At 41.0% G+C, this 16,883-nt stretch overlaps 1 protein-coding gene across 2 annotated transcripts in view; it reads left to right on the plus strand.

Moving 5' to 3' along the window:
• Positions 1-16,883, plus strand: part of LOC126389467 (neuronal acetylcholine receptor subunit alpha-7-like) — a 65,243-nt gene that overhangs the window by 33,637 nt on the left and 14,723 nt on the right. For both annotated transcript variants that reach the window (XM_050043184.1, XM_050043183.1), the window contains exons 4-5: positions 66-110; positions 1,948-2,057. In XM_050043184.1, the coding sequence (XP_049899141.1) occupies positions 66-110; positions 1,948-2,057 (155 nt within the window). The remainder of the gene's footprint in view (positions 1-65; positions 111-1,947; positions 2,058-16,883) is intronic.

The raw sequence follows: 16,883 nt of genomic DNA on the forward strand, positions 1-16,883 counted from the left end.
TTAAACAAAAGAAAATGTTATTCTCTCTCTTCCTCTCTTTTTCTTTTTTCTGTCTGTGTCCTCAGGATGAGAAGAACCAAGTACTGATGACCAACGCCTGGCTGCAGCTGGTGAGTCAAAGTTTGAGAAGACCATCAATTTAATGTGCTTTAATTATATTTCTGACTTTATTACACAATTATCTTTTAAAGACGCTGTGACTGTGCATCTCAAATGACTATAGCGCTACTACATTAAGTGCTTGTTGATGACATTGAATTTTAAGTGTGCAAGTACAGAGATACAATTTATTTCCTGGATTAATTATTTGTTCTTGCTCAGTCTAAAAGAAACATTTAGAATCTAATATTTACTGTATAATCATCTCGTCTTAGTGTTAGCTCGTCCATCCAAGTATTTTTAAGCTATATGCAATTATTTTCAGAGCTCACAGTTTCACAAAACACTTATCCTCATTACTGGAAGTCAGCCACCAGTTGTTGCTGACCGTGTGTGTGTGTGAGAGAGAGATGGTAGGAGACTACTTTGTGTGTGTCCATGTTCAATGCTGGCATCAGCATACTCGAGAAAACATCGCTTCAGGCAGATTGTCAAGACGAAAGTGAGAAAAGCATTAGGAGGAGGAAGATGGACAAAGAGTGCAGCATATTTAAGTGGCAGTCAACTTGATAGTTAATGGACTTAATGCCAACAGGCAAAAAACTCCACAGACAGTTTTTAGCCTTGAGCCAAATTAGTCTCAAGTAGGACACAGTGTGATTGGTGCTCACTGTTTTAAAGTACAGCAGATTTCTCATCTTGGTGCTTTGGAAGGACGGGTAAGACGCAGAGAGAACAACCATCTCTAGATCGTTATCCATTAGTGTTCATCTTCATTTTTAAAGGTCCAGCATGTAGGATTTAGGGGGATATATTGGTGAGATTCTTCCAGTTGAGCAGTCGGTTTTGTTTTTGTGTGTTTGTCAGTCGGTGTGCAGTGTACTTCTGGGAAGTTTCAGTCCCCAGATTTAGCTGTAGTGTCAGTGCTCCTTGATTTCACGCTGCTCTTCGGTACAGGCAGCTGCAGACACAGAGGCAGCTGCCCAGAAGAGGAGAGGCTTTGCTCTCGCCAGGCTCTGAGATAATGTTGTCTTTTGTCTTCTGCATAGAAGTGGTGAATTTACAGCTATTACAATACAGTCTTTGGCCTATGTTTGATATCTAGTGTCAGCAAATGTACATTGCACATTTCGGATCCATTTTAAGCATGGTTGGCTTGATTACTATATTATTTGAATGTCACTGTCACACTGAATGTCCCTCTGAACTCTGCTCAAACTCAATATGGGGAAAAAAAGAGAAGAGTAGTTTAGTGTTTGTATTGAACAGCCAAATCTGATTCAACTGACAGAATTCTGATTTGGGTTCAGCTCTACCGTTCATATATACATATGGAGGAAGTCGTCTCCCCGGAGTTCGCCATGTTGTTTTACTGTAGCCCAGAATGGACAAACCAAACACCAGGATAGAGCCATTTGTTACATGCTTGGCATAGGAGAGAAGTTTCAGTTGGTTACAGTTTGTAACCTCGCCGCTAGATGCCACTAAATCCGACACACTGGCTCTTTAAGCCATCAGGTGTGGCTGTTAGAAACAGGAATGACCTTTTCTTTCCATTCCTTGATTACTTCAGACTTGCTGTTTGATTTTGAAAACGGTAAAACAGCAAAAATCATCTTACCCCTCCAGTTTATTTTCCTTCCTGGCAAGACACAGCCCTTCTTTTATCTATTAAATGTTTTCTTGTAAAAGTTCAATTAGATTAGTTCAACAAGCCATCGGACATTACAAGTTTGGCAGAGCATGGACGTTATTGCACCCATTTAAAAAAGATGTAAGATCACATCACATGTAAGAAAGTTCCTCTGTGAAAATGTCTCTCTCTGTCTCTTTCTGTCTGTGTCTCAGTACTGGACGGACATCTACCTGAGTTGGAATCCAGAAAATTACCCTGGTGTCCAGAACCTGCGATTCCCTTCAGACCAGATCTGGACCCCTGACATCCTCCTTTACAACAGGTTAGAGCTGCTTTCTCCTGCTCATCACCACCTTCCTTAAAGCAAATGTAAAGGACATGTTACACTAACGATGTATCACTGAGAAATGTAAAAATAGTATTACAGTGGAAGGGGGTGCTTGCAGTGATGAACCTACAAAGAATCATCACCTGAATCTGCAGCTCCCCTCGACTAACCTCAGTGTAATCATTGGTGGTACACAACACACCTGTGCACTACCCCGGTGGTAGAGGCTCCACCTCCTGGGAGGTGTAGTTTTTTTTGTTTTGTTTTTTTTTTAAAGTACTGAATGGCAAACTGTGAGGCATACAAATGGAAGCCATACTTGTCTTACAATACCAGAATACAGAAAAGGGGGATGGAACACAGTGAATACAGAAAAACATGTAAAATCAAAAAGCACCTTAACAGTATCAGATTACAGGGGCACATCTTTAGATAGCCACTGTGCACTACCTACTCAGCACCAATTAACCAATCTGGAAATCCATCGGTAAAAAAAAAAAAAAAAAAAAAAATTTTTTTCTTCCTTTACCTCTGGAGGCACAGCCCGGAGTTTTTCGACTAACCGGAAGTGAAGGGGCCTCACGCCCTTCACTTCCGGTGGTGCCCCCAGGGAATCGCCGTGTTGTTTACAAATACTTCGGGTAGAAAACCAGCAGAGTTTAGCTATATATCACTGTGTAGACTAATCTGATGTTTGTTAGGTCTATAAACACAATGACTGAACAAACGTTACTATTTCTGTGTGCACGTAATTAATATGGTTATCGTAGAATAGCTGGGTTAACCGTTAGCTGTTAACGTTAGCCGTTAGCGTTGTCTATAACCATAGACTGTATAAAAATAAGGTAATAACTCAATAAACGGTCCGTGAATAAAATATTTTTTCCAGCGAATATCTTAGTTACAACATGATTGAGCTAGCAAAGCAGTTTTGTGTTGCTATGTGTGGTATTTATTCAGTTATGGGAAATCACGATGTCTAGAAAGCGGCAGTGGCTGCAGCTGACAGGGACAGTTAGCAAAGCTAACATCAGGACGTCATCTGTTAAAAGCCTCCCGTTGCCGGATACGACATGAAACTACTCCAGTTAGCTCAATCATGTTGTAACTAAGACATCCGCTGGAAAAAATATTTTTTTTCCACGTTGACGAGACGGCATTACTGGAGCGGTCGCTATGGACGCGGAGCTTGCTGTTTCTGTAGGTACACATTTCCTGGGGACACCTGCACGTCTCGGCCGCGCCCCCTCCATTGTGATTGGCTAAAGCGCAGCATCGTGTAGACTCAAAGCCCCGCCCTCCCCCCCCTCTAGTCGCCTTTCACACAGGGCTGCCGACAGATTCTACAATGTAGATTGCAGAATCTGTCTTGAGAGATTACCAATTAACAGACAAACACAGAGACTAGCTGGGGAACATAGTGGAGCATTTAGCGACTAAAGATTCAGATATTTCCCGTAGGAAATGGTAGAGACCAAAAACCGAGCTAAAAACAAAGTGACTGTTGTAATAATAATAAATAATAATACATTGGATTTATATAGGGCTTTTCAGGATACTCAAAGAGGCTTTGCAGAAAAAAAATCCATAGGGAGGTAGGAAGGGAAATAGTCCAGAAAGGGTGAAGTACACTGAATTTAGAGGTCATAGGCAGTTTTGAAAAGGTGTAGTTTGAGGGTTTTCTTGAAGGTGGAAACTGAGGGGGAGTCTCTGATGTGTTTAGGGAGTGAGTTCCAGGGGGTGGGAGCAGCAATGGAAAAGGTGCTATCCCCCCAGGTGCAGTGGTTAGTCCTAGTGGAGGGAGACAGGAGGTCGGCATCAGCAGACCTAAGAGTGCGGAACGGAGTGGAGCTCAGCCAGGGAGGGCGGGAGCCAGGTTGTGCAGAGCTTTGTAAGCGATGATGAGGAGTTTGAAGTGGAAGCGCTGGGGGATGGGGAGCCAGTGGAGGTTATGAAAGATGTGGGTGATGTGGTCACGGGTGTGGCAATGTGTGAGAAGAAGAGCAGCTGAGTTCTGTAGTTTCTTGAGAGATTTGGCTGACAAACCATAGAGGAGACTATTGTACTTACTTATTTACTTATTGTACTTACGTTTGCCATGACTCCAGTCCTGCTTTATAACAACTGAATGTAGCAATATGCAAGTGTTTGCCAGCACAAGTTGACATATCAATGCAAATATTGGTGATATGTCAATGCTGAGTTTACAGCTTGTTTCCGCTGCCCCCAAGTAGCCAAAAAAATGTGGGCTTAAGCTTGAAAGGTTGTGACCTTTTTGTTTTCTTTGTAAATAATCTCTTTTTTGAGTTCAGTACTCTTTCATTATTTTCTCGTTGTTTAACGTGATATAATCGGTGTTTTAATCCACCTTTGTCAGTCCAGGAGACAAACACACCTGTCAGAGACGGTGTGTTTTCTCCTTATTTTATTTTTGTGTGTTGGAGTGATTGAATATCAGTCTAATCCTTCTGATTCACTGCCATTTTATTAAATTCAGTTTTTAATCTCCACAAACCAAAGCAGTATCAGGGTTACTTTAAGCCAACGTGAATAATAATCACACCCAATCAAACACAGAACCCAGCGACACAGGCAACATGAGGAGACGGGTTTCTCCAATAGCTTTCTTCTAGGACAGAAGAGAGGTGTATTAAGAGAAGAAAAAACATTTTAATGATTAATTTGCTTTACTGAACTTTACTGAAATAGAATTAACATGTTGGAAGTGATTTTACTGGCCCTCCATCATCTTAGCTGTCTCAATTCACTCTGTCAGTCAGCCTCATTAAGATGCGGAGTAGTGGCTGACAAAGGCTTAATGATGTGATTTAGACTTACTCATTAACAACAAACAAACTAATGTCATGAAATGAAAGCTGATTTTGTTAAAATGCTGTTATTTTTCATTAAATACAAATAAAATGGGCTGTTTTTTTAAGAATGGAGACACAGGGCTGACGTCCTTATTTTAATAAATGAGGTTGAGGGAGCTCATTGCATTTTTTGATTCAGGTCAGGCTGTATCCACTGTTCTTCACGCTTCTCTGCAAGGCTTTCTCGAGTCAATTAGAAATGTAGGCCAGTTGTTTTTCCCCAAAACAACTAATTGCACTGAGTTTGCATGCTTGACTGAGAAACGGATGATCGTCTGAGACTGGGGGGGGGGGACAGACAGACAGACAGACGGGTTTAGTCACAAAGAGGCAGACAATGGCACAGATAAAATGTGGGGAGAAGCTTGTAAAATAGAAGATGTGATAGATGTGAATACGTAAAGTGAGCCGGGCAGCTTTTCATTTGGTCTTCATTGATGTTTGTGAGGGGATGGAGACAGTCAAACACACACATGCACATCACAGGCAACACAAGGACAAAACAAAGGTTTGGAGGTATTAACCCAAATTTTAAAAGCTCAGCTTTCAGACCTGCCAGGATTACCCATCCTAATCTCCCTGCTCTCTCTGCCTTTTACCCTCTGCCTCCACTCCTCCCTCTCTACCTCCATCAGCCATCCCGTCTTACCATCTCTCTCCTCATCTCATTCTATTTGTGTCTCCCTCCGTCTCTCTTTCATAACTCACTGTCTCACTATAATTCACTCTATTCAATCAACTCTTTCTCTCCATATTTTTTATCGTCCCCAGCCTTCACTGACTCCTCTTTATAAATCATCCCAGCTACCTCTCTGTCTGTCGAGGTGTCAGCATGATACTCTGCCCCTCTTCTCTCAGTCTACCTCTTTGTGTATTTCTAGTGTCTCCGCTGCCTTCTCGTGTGCTTTGTGTTACTTTGCCACCTTCTCAAATCTGTTCACACATGAAAACAACAACTCTGATTTCTTTAGGACGACTTTATATGTGTTTGCTTTGCCAAATATATACTGTAGGATAAACAGGTGCCGCCTGTATTATGTTCACTTGCAATCTTTTTATCTAATCCAGGGAATATATACTGCACAGCAGTCAAAGGAAGGAGGTCACAGACGTAGGTTGGGTGTCCAAAGCACATTGACTTTGACATCGGAGACTCGGGTTTGTGTCCTGCAGCTCTTGTGTTGTGAGGTTTAGCCCTTAAAAACACTCAGTTAAGGTAGGGAAAGTTTGTCATTTTGGTAAAATACTGAAAAGGACCAAGAGTCTACCGCCATTATAGCTGCTCTGTGGGGCTGGTGACTCAAACTGAGGAGGACTGAGAAATCCTGCCCACTGTGTCATGTTATTTTACACTGGTCGGCAACTTTACTCTCTGTTGCTCAACAAAAATTAAGCAGTAAAACAATGGGTTACAAGTTTTTTTAAAAACAGTCACTAAACCACATGTGTGTGTGTGTTGCGCCACTGCAGCCCGTATAGCAGTTTATCGCCCATACTGGGATCCAGTCCCGGGTGAGCGCAGTGGAGCAACACGTCGGACTGCCACATGCCACCGTACTCCCATTGCGTGTCCAGCTTAGGCAGCGAGGCGCTTAACACTCCTTCAAGGCTGCGACAACAAGCTAACTGTTTCGTTGGCTAATGTAGGCAGCCAGCTACTGCTTGATTTATAAAAAAAAAAAAAAAAAAAAAAAGTCAACGGTAAATTTGAAATGATAATAATGATAATATAATAAACTTAGTACAGCACCTTTCAAAACACAGTTACAAAGTGTCGTACAATACAATTAAACACATTTAAAACACAAGGAGGATGAAATAAACAGTGTCATAAAATGTCACCAAAGTAAAAGATAAAATAAAAAGGACAAATGAAGACATAAGGACTCTGTTTAAAAGGCCTAAATAACATTTTTAATGATGTGTTTAAAAGTAGTTTGCAATTTCCACATTTTAATTTCTTTTCTAATATGCTACTGTGTGAATCTGTCTATAGCTTTACCACCAGTTCATCACATTCATGAACAATACAGTAGTAAAGAATTAAACATAATTTCAATTATGGCTTTTTTTTCCAAATGAGAGAGAAAAATAATTTTATAAATGAGACTGAAATTTGGTTATTCTTTATGTCAACTAATTACTTTCTTATATTTTGTTCCCCCTGTTTGAGGAGAAACCTCCGCCTTAATGGAGCAGCTTCCTTTGGTGCTCAGTGTATGTCAGTGTGCTAACATGCTTACAGTGACAACACTAACATATTGATGTGTAACATGTTATAATCTTAGTCTGGCGTGCTAGCATACAAATATTTGCTATTTAGCACTAAACAGAGATGATGCTGTTGTAAAAGTAGCTAGTTTTGCAGGTATTCGGTCATAAACCAAAGTACTGGACAAAGTGAAATTTTGATTTGTTGATGACCCCAGCTGAGTTAAGGGATCATCAAAGTTATTTTAGACCATCCTAAGGGGGATTCATGAATATCTGTAAAACATATAGTGCCAATCCATCTTGCAAATTTGAGATATGTCACTGGATACACGAACACTTTGATGTGCTCTTGGTGCTAGTGGAAAAGCCAGGGGATTCATCCTCTGACAACCATGAATATCTGAACCAAATTTTATGGCAATCCACTAAAAATGGTGAAGATATCTCAGTCTGGACCATAGTAGTGGACCAACCAACAGACGGACATTGACATCCTGAGAGGGTCAACACATTCCAGCAATCACTTTACAAGTTTAGATATCCATGTTCTCTCAGTACATGTATTTCCTGTTTCATGTTTGCTAATGCAAAATTTAGTTGTATTTTGAACTGAACAAAACTATATTTTTTGCAACTTGTTGAAAATACAGTGCTGATGTTGCTGGTTTTCACCCTAAAGACTGTTGCTTACCTCGTTGAGGTCAGATAAGATGAACAGTAAAGCAAAGCTGAAGGGGAAGATTCAGTTAACAGCCGAGCCCGAGGGTTTACACGCCCCCTGAGGAGAGATTAAATTTACAGTTTTCAGCAATAATATGGATCGCTGCTTGAGACACACACAAACACATACATACTTAACTAATTACACCACAAACTTCTACGTTCTCATGCCTAATAATACACAGTAAATATCTGTGCACAAACATGCACACAAGTGGCAAACAGATGCACAAAAATAACCCTATACAGGCAACACACTCGCTAATCGAACACACACACACTCTCACACAATTACAGACATTAATGGCACAACACGCGTCATTACACAGTGGGCCATCAGTGCGCAGCCAATAACACGCTAGTCTTACTGTGTTGAATGCATTCAGGCTTATTAGCATGCAGCTCAGACGACAGCTCGTCATAAATCCCTTCATTCTTTTCATTGTTTTAATATGAAGTTAATGATGTTTAGAAGTGCCGAGGTCAGATTCCATCTCAATATGCAGTGTGTTCAAGAAAGGAAGAGTGAGATAAAATTTAAGAAAAGATACAGTCTGTGATGAGTCACTCAGCTCATATTATCCCAGTGTGAAATCTCCCATATCTCCCTCATATGGCTTTTCATATTTTCAGATCATTGTGCTCACACTGTCTCACAGTGATGTTTCATGCGTGGATAGTCTATACTGTGAGTCATGGATTTATCATCACGACCATATTCATGCACACTGCCTGGGAAAAATATTTTGTTGTTCATCATGTTTGCAAAGGTTTTGTGCTTTGATTGACAGCGGACATCTTCCAATTCAGATCAAAGAGCTGAAATTACCGTACGTCCCATGGCTTTGAGCACGGCTCAGATTAATTAGTGAGGCTTAAACATCTTTTCAAGTTGTTTTGGTTTGACTCAGCTCATTAAAGCCTTCCCGTAATCGATTGAAGATATAAATGTATTTGACATAAAATATTTTAAGATTCACGACAGGCGTGGGGGGTATTACAGTATTGGTATCATGGTATACAAGGGTATCCAAAATTCTGACAGTATGATTTTCAATGGCAACAGCAATATGGACGCTCATCTTTCAGTTAAACTGATATAGAGATGCTGCGTTGAGGCAGTGTATTGTAGTGCACTGCTGCTGCCACTAGAGGTCAATCTCTGTAACTGGCACTTGAGCTGACACATGGTGACTGTGAGCAGTGGGGATGACGTTACAGGACTGTAAACAGCCGACAAGCAACAGCAGTGAGATAGTGGGGGGAAAACAGCAGTAGAGCCAGCATATTTTCACATCTGACTTGTTAAATCAAGGGTTTATTTCAACCAAGTCAGAGTTGGTGAGTGTTGGAACGGTGGAAAGACTAAGATGACTTTATTGAGTTTTATTTTGTTTTGTCAGGTTTGAATGAAGTGTGTTCAACGATGAGGCCGAACGAGGCCATTAAGCTAGTCTTGGTAAGAGAAGGAAATTCAGAAGGTACAGTTGTATTGTTTAATAAGGAAAATATGTTTAACGCCTTGTTCACCGTGGACGGGAAGTGCCTCGATAGGTCAGTTGTTGCTCGTCAGCAGTTGCCTGGCCGCTCACACCAGAAGTGCATTTCTCTGTGCTGGTCAGCAAGTGATTCTGCTCCTCTGCTCTTTTCTAATCACACGTAGAGCTCTGTCTCCATTTGCGTGTATGTGTGTGTGTCTACTCATTTTTTTCACTCTTTGTTTAGACACAACTGAAAAATATGTGGAAGCATGGGATGCATATTTTATCATTTATCATGATCGGATCATATGTCCAGTATATCCTCCATGTCGTTCATTGTAGATTAGCAGTGTGTTTCCTTGCCAGATTTGCTCATGACTCACAAAAAAGAAAATTGTTGCTGCAGATCGCGAGCCAGCCGCAAATCTCAGGGCCCCTACATGTCCTGTGTGAAAAGCCCTGCTGGTTAACATGGGTGTCAAAAGAATGAGGGCAAGGCTCCAGGGTGCTTCCGCGTCCAGTGTGAACCTGGTGTAAGAATACTTCCTTTCTTGACATTTTGTGAGTTTTGTTTATTTATTAAGGGTGCTTTCAGACCTAGAGTTGTCTTGCTTTGGTCTAAATCAGGGACTAATTTTGTTATAAAGTTCCATAATTGCCTAGAGTTGGTTCATGTTCTCACGGCAGCATTTACAAACAGACCAGATCAAATGATCTGAATGAAATGCACGAGAAAGCTGCTCTTGATTGGTCAGTTGATTTTAGCGCTGCTCATCGTGGACTATATTGCTGTCATTGTTCATTTTAGTCAAACCATACAGTTTGAAAACGAGGCGCGGCTCCAACTAGAAAACAATGTTTTGATGCATTGGATGTGCTGAATGTGCATATTAAGGCAGTACAGGAGGAGGTCCACATTAATACTCCTCCAGGACTGTAACATGCTCATGTTTAACCCAAACAATGTGTCATGTGACTGCAGCTGGTTCAGATCGAGGTCGGAACACCACAAACAAACCGCACCAGAGGTCGTTTGTTACTGGACTGAGACCACCTCTTCATGAAGGTCTCAGGCTGTGTTTTTTGGTGCGCAACTCAGTGCAATTGCTGTGTTCACACCTGCCTAAATGAACCACACCTAGGGGCAAACGAACTTGAGCTCAATTGAACCACACCAAATAGGGCAGGTGTGAAAGGACCCTTAACTTAAAAAAGCTAAGAGATCTTGTGGAACGTGGCAAACCCACCGCTCGAACACATCTCCCAAATGCAATTTTAGCATATTGCACAACCCTAGACATTGTCATATATGCTAAAATATACTTTATTCCACAGTGAAATAGGAATGACAGTATGAAAAACAGGTACCACCCAAGCCTAATTCACAAGGAAATGACTGAAGGACAAATGCACGTGTCCTCCAATGAGACAGAGATGCATATTTATAATAAAGCTCTCCCACGTCACTGATGAGAACCAACTGTAAACTTTATGTTGACTTTGGCTCGTTTGCTGTTTTGAATGTGTGTCAGGCGAGCAAAAATTGGCCCACGTGTGTGTGTGTGTGTGTGTGTGTGTGTGTGTGTGTGTGTAATTGTGTTTGTATTAAGAATATCCTGATCTAAAAGCCATCTATGTAAGCCGTTGACCTCCTCTCTCATTAGAGGGAAAAGTCAATGGTCTCACTTGACTGGGGATCGATGAGGCACATGAAGGACGTCCAACTCAGGTAAACCACAGACAGAATCCTGATTCTGCCAGGAGGGATGGTAGATGTACAACACAGACAGAGCACAGCGACAGGCCATAAAGATGAAAGGGGAATTAATCGAATAAATGGATAGTCTGCTGTATCTGTTTTTCATTTTTTAAGATGGGTGGATGGTGGAATGAAAGGACAGATGGACGGATCTGATGACTTTCCTGTGATCACTCAAATGAATAAATACAATGCACTGTCCTTAGGTGCATGTTTTAAAAGTGCATTTTGGTTTGGAGTAAGGTTTGTGAAGACCCCCATGACGAAGATGTGACACAGAGAATTTGTGTAGTAGGTCAAACCTGAATTCTTCTGTAATTGTGAGGCTCCTTTTTTTTCTATGGAAACACATTAATGAGCTGATAACATCATGGTAAGCAAGAGCCTGCACTCTTTTGTGTATGTGAGATTGACTGAAGTGCAGACCAAGGGTATCAAGTGTGGGCACTGCCCTATGGGTATTATTCTTACCTGACAAGGTGAGCGTCCAGAGGCCAAAGAAACAGTGGAGTGCCAGATGATATCTAACAGCCCCACTGAAATTCTGCTAATCAACATAGGTTTTAAGAAACTATATATATATGTACTGTATATATTTACTTTTAAAGCAATTATGTCATATGTCTTTATCCGAAGCCCCTCTATGAAATAATGATGGTGTTTATAGGTAATCTATTCCTCATGGATGATGCACAGTTTGTGTAAGCACTCTGCCTCTAGGAATAAACCTTCCACTGTAAATTGTACATATACTGTACTTCTTGCCTGCGGCTCCCTTGACCAGTTAGTTAACCACTGACCCATAAGGCTGTCAAACTAAATGCCTAATGTCAAGCCCCCCTGAGGCTGTTCAGTCGAATGCCTTAAAAGTTATGACATATATGACGTAATGTACATGGATGGATACGTCTTTGCTTAATGCAAAGTGAGTAGGCGCTCGCCGTGTGAAGCTGTCAGCTGTTTATGGCTAAAAGCTTCAGAATAGGTGTTGGCTTTCTCCTTTAGAGCAATACACGTTCTTATGCTCTGTTTCATTCTGTCAGATTCAACAAGATTTGAAAAAATTAGTGTCAAAGCTTATAGTGTTTTGTTGTACTCCTTGTTGCTCTTTAATCCTGTGCAACCTGATGGCAGGCATCAACAAAGGCATACACATTGAATCATGACTTTAATGGTACATAATATTGCTATCAGGTTTTCCATTATATACAATATATTGCAGTCTGACATAGTGAATGTAAATCTCTCTGATCATAATGTCCAGCGAAAACGATACCCTCAGAAAATGTCAAAACCGCAAATGAGCATCCGACTATCTCATTGCATAGTGTAACACAGGCGCTCTCTGTCCACACTGAATCTGTTAAGTATGCACTTACATCACATAAACAAACCACATACCTATCAGCTGTGCACTCTAGATCAGTTGTTCCCAACCGGTGGGTCGTGGTCCAAAAGTGGGTCCCAAGTCCATTCTGAATGGACCACAAGTGACTTGTGAAGTGTTTATTTTGGAGTACAGTGAATTTCCGGCACAGAGCTTTTATTTTGAAGTGCTGTATCCTGCTGTATCCTGCTGTAGAGTGAATGAATAACAGAGACAGCAAACTAGCTTGATGACATGGCCAAATGCAGGCATGACACTGAATGTATATTGAACTGTGTGGACCTTGGTGCAATGACGAAGGAGAAATCTGGACCCCATGGCGGAAGCAGTTGGGAACCACTACTCTAGATCATTCTGAGGAACATAATCACTTAGAAGAATGTTAAGTACTTGCTGTCTTCCTATGGTTGCACTTTTTAAACAGAAAACACATTTTTTTATTGTGAGATTTAATGGAAATTACATAGTATTCCCAACAGCAAGAATGTAGGTAGTAGTAGTAGATTTTCGTCAACCAGAAACTTAAAGCTATAGTGCGTAACTTCTGTTGCCTCCCAGCGGATAATGCGTTATTACAACTAATAAGCCGGCGGCACTTCCATGTACACAGAGTAACACTCGCCACACACCATACCTCTTGCTATGACACTCTCCGCTCTTCCTCCCCCTCCCTTCTTGTTGTGAGGAAGCATTTCCTGTGCGCCAGCGCGGGAATGTCACTGGTCGACACGCAAACTAAAAATGATATATATTGAAAAAATACCGCGAGATGTTAGAGGAGCTGATCAGCTTAATCAGCATTGTGTCATCTCCTCTAGTAGTGGCTTGGGTGAAACAGACATTTACGGACCTGTAGAAGTTACGCACTATAGCTTTAACACTTCATTTCAACTTCATGAATCAGCTGTGAATGTCGGCTAGTGTAATGTCTTTGTATTTTCAAAATACCGTCATTGTGCATGTATTTTTATGCCTCCGTGATAGCTGTGGCTGGAGGCATTATGTTTTCGGGTTGTCTGTTCGTCTGTCCATCCATCCTATCTTGTGTGAACACAATATCTCAAGAACACCTGTAGGAAATTTCTTCAAATATGGCACAAACGCCCCCTTGGTTTCATCGATGAATTGATGAACTGACTTAACAATAAACTGATTATATTTTGGTGGTCATAGGTCAGAGATTAAGGTCAAAGTGACCTTGCATCCATCTCATTCTCATGAACGAGATATCTCAGGAATGCCTCGAGGGAATCTCTTCAAATATGGCACAAACTGGACTCAATGATGAACTGAGTCATAGGTCTAAGTTAAAAGATCACTGTGACCTTGTCTGTCTCATTCTCGTGAACTCAATCTCTCAAGAACACCTTGAGGGAATTTCTTCAAAACTGGCAACGATCCACTCATTAGACTTCGGTGGTCAAAGGTCAGAGTTACTGTGACCTTGCATCTAACTCTGTATTGTGAATGGAATAACTCAAGAATGCCGTGAGGGAATTACTTCAAATTTGGCACAAACATTCACTTGGACAGAAGAATAAACTGATTAGAATTTGGTGGTTGAAGGTCAAAGGTTAAGATCAGTGTGACCTCACAAAACATGTTGTTGGCCGTAACTCAAGAATTATGACAAAACTTGACACAAATGTCTGATAGGATAAAATGATGAAGTGATGACACTTTATATCCAAAAGGTCAACGGTCAACTTCACTGTAACATTAGGATATTCTGCATAAAACACTTTTCTGGCCATTACTTAACGTCATATCTTAGGAACAGAAGAGGAAACATTTGGTCAGATACTGGATTCGTGACACTGATCTTGAGTGTCCACCTTGAAACGATTAGTGCATTCTGCATATTTTTAATAGTACATGATGATTTATTCAGCCCTGGGTTGCTCTGTCTCTGCCTCAGGAACACTCCTGACTCTGTGGCTTCCTTCTTTTTGTCATTAGAGTGTCTGTGTGTGTTCCTGTGTGAGGACAGTGGCAGGTGTTGAGTGAGTGAGAGGAAAGCTTTGGTGACTCGTGTCCCATGGTGCACTAACCTGTCACTGCCACCATTGTCACTGTCGGTCTGTCTCTGTTTCCACCTTGCCGCACTCTCACGTGTCCACAGTGCTCTTTCTTTGGTGTGTGTATGCGCACATGTACAAACACAACCACTTCCCATTCTCCCAGGGCTATCACTTGTCCAGTGGTATGCATATATAAATATTAAAATGTGTACATTGCAAAAAGTATTTTGTTTCAAAATCTTAAAATATTTTATCTTAACAGTAATGGAAAAAAACATCTGATTAGATGAGACAAATGTCTTGTTGAAGCAAGCTACAATAAATAGAAATATTTTAAGAGTGCCTGAAACGAGCTCTAACTCATCTTGTATTGTTGTACGTCTCTTGTTCTCTGCACATGCATGATGTATACTGTACATACTCTCCAAATCACACACACACAAAGTTCAGAACGTGCTCTGTTGTTATGTATGTAAGCGCTGATTGCAGGAAAGTGCGCACCTTCAGATAAAGTAAGGCCAAAGCTTGAATAATTCATTGCATAGCTCCGCCTCGGCCAACCCACACATCCCTCCCCCAGCACCCACAGATGATGTCAACACACACGCACTAACACACACACACACACACACACACAAACTGAAGAGAATAAATTATCACATTTAACCCCCACCCCCAAAAAGAGGTAAATCACTCAATCTTGAGCAAAGGCGGTGACAAATAAAACATGTCCATCTACAAATTCTGTTAAGATGCACGCCACGTTCTTTTGTCAGGGCTGAATGAGGCTCCAGGATGTTTCAGACACAGTGGCGTTATCTCCGTCGCAGGGGACTGCATTGTGTGTGTGCATGTATAGGTGTATTGTGTGTGCCTTTACACTGTATATGTAGAGTTCAGTGCGTGGGTTTGAGTTCTAATTTGGTGTGGACAGTGAAAAGGACTGTCAGCTCTACAATGGACCTTTGCAAGGACTGACAAACACAGGACTTTACTGATAGGAATATGTGTATGTATGTGTGTGTATTTGGAGGCATTTCACGTAATGAATAAAACCTACACTGCTTTACACTAATATTTGTTAGTCTTTCCGACTGCTAAAAAACTGACAGCAGGCCTTACAAAGGGGATTATGCCCTTTTTGTCCCCATTTGTTTGCTGTATTATCAGTTGTTGCCTTTTTCTGTCTTCATGCAGCATTTGTGTGAGGTTGGCATTTTGCTCTGCTGCTATAGATGCATTTTACCATAATTTTCTACTGCCTGTGGCTGTCTGTTGAAATTTAACACGCTGACAACAATAATATGAACCACTGAATGGACTGAGAGCTGCTGATGAGTTGCCTCCTCATGTTTAATTTTATGTGACATTCACATTGCTCAGAGAGATTCTTTCCTCAAGCCCTACTTAAAACAATTTAATCTTTAGCCAATGTTTAGCAAACTTAAAGGGGACCTGTTATGCTAATTTCCAGGTTCATACTTGTATTTTGGGTTTCTACTAGAACATGTTCACATGCTTTAATCGTCAAAAAACACTTTATTTCCCTGACACTGTCTGTGCTGGAACACACATATTCACTTTCTGTCTGAAACGCTCTGTTTTTGTGCCTGTCTCTTTAAGCCCCCCTACTGAAGAAGCCCAGTCTGCTCTGATTAGTTTACGAGTCTCCGCATCTCTACGTCTCTGTACTGTCACTGCAGCCAGGGAATGACTGTAACAGTGAATAGCAGCATTTTCTACATTAAAAATCACCAATAAAAGCTCCTTAACACAACTGGACATGTTCCAGCAGGAATATGAACAGAAATTGGGGAGAAATTAACAACATTTGCAAACAAAATCGTACGATTCCATGATGTTAGCATGTAGCTACATGTAGCAATGTACTTTCAGTCGTTGGATGATTATATTGCAGCACTTTTACCTGTTAAAAATCACCAGTAAAAGCTTCTAAACTCAACTGGACATGTTCCAGCAGGAATATGATCTGAAATTGGGGAGAAATTAACACCAGCAACAATGTTTACATGTTTCCCAGACTGTAGCATGCAGCTACATGTAGCAGTGTATGTATTGTAATATGCATAACATATTATAATAACACTTGCAATAATGTGCCTGAAGCAGATGACCATATAAAGATATCATCACAAACTGACGTCAGCTTGTCCTGTAAGAAGAAAAAAGCATTGGAAAGAGTATTCAGAGCGGTCTGAAACCTGAGGCTTTGGCTCACAGGGGTTACTTTTACATACGCTTACCTCATTATTTGAAACTTTTGCCACATTTTATATAAACATCTGACATTGTAACGTTCAATATATGACAACTAAAGAAGCATAACAGGTCCCCTTTAAATTGT

Source organism: Epinephelus moara, chromosome 4 (genome assembly GCF_006386435.1).
Source record: "Epinephelus moara isolate mb chromosome 4, YSFRI_EMoa_1.0, whole genome shotgun sequence".
Classification (NCBI taxonomy): Eukaryota; Metazoa; Chordata; class Actinopteri; order Perciformes; family Serranidae; genus Epinephelus; species Epinephelus moara.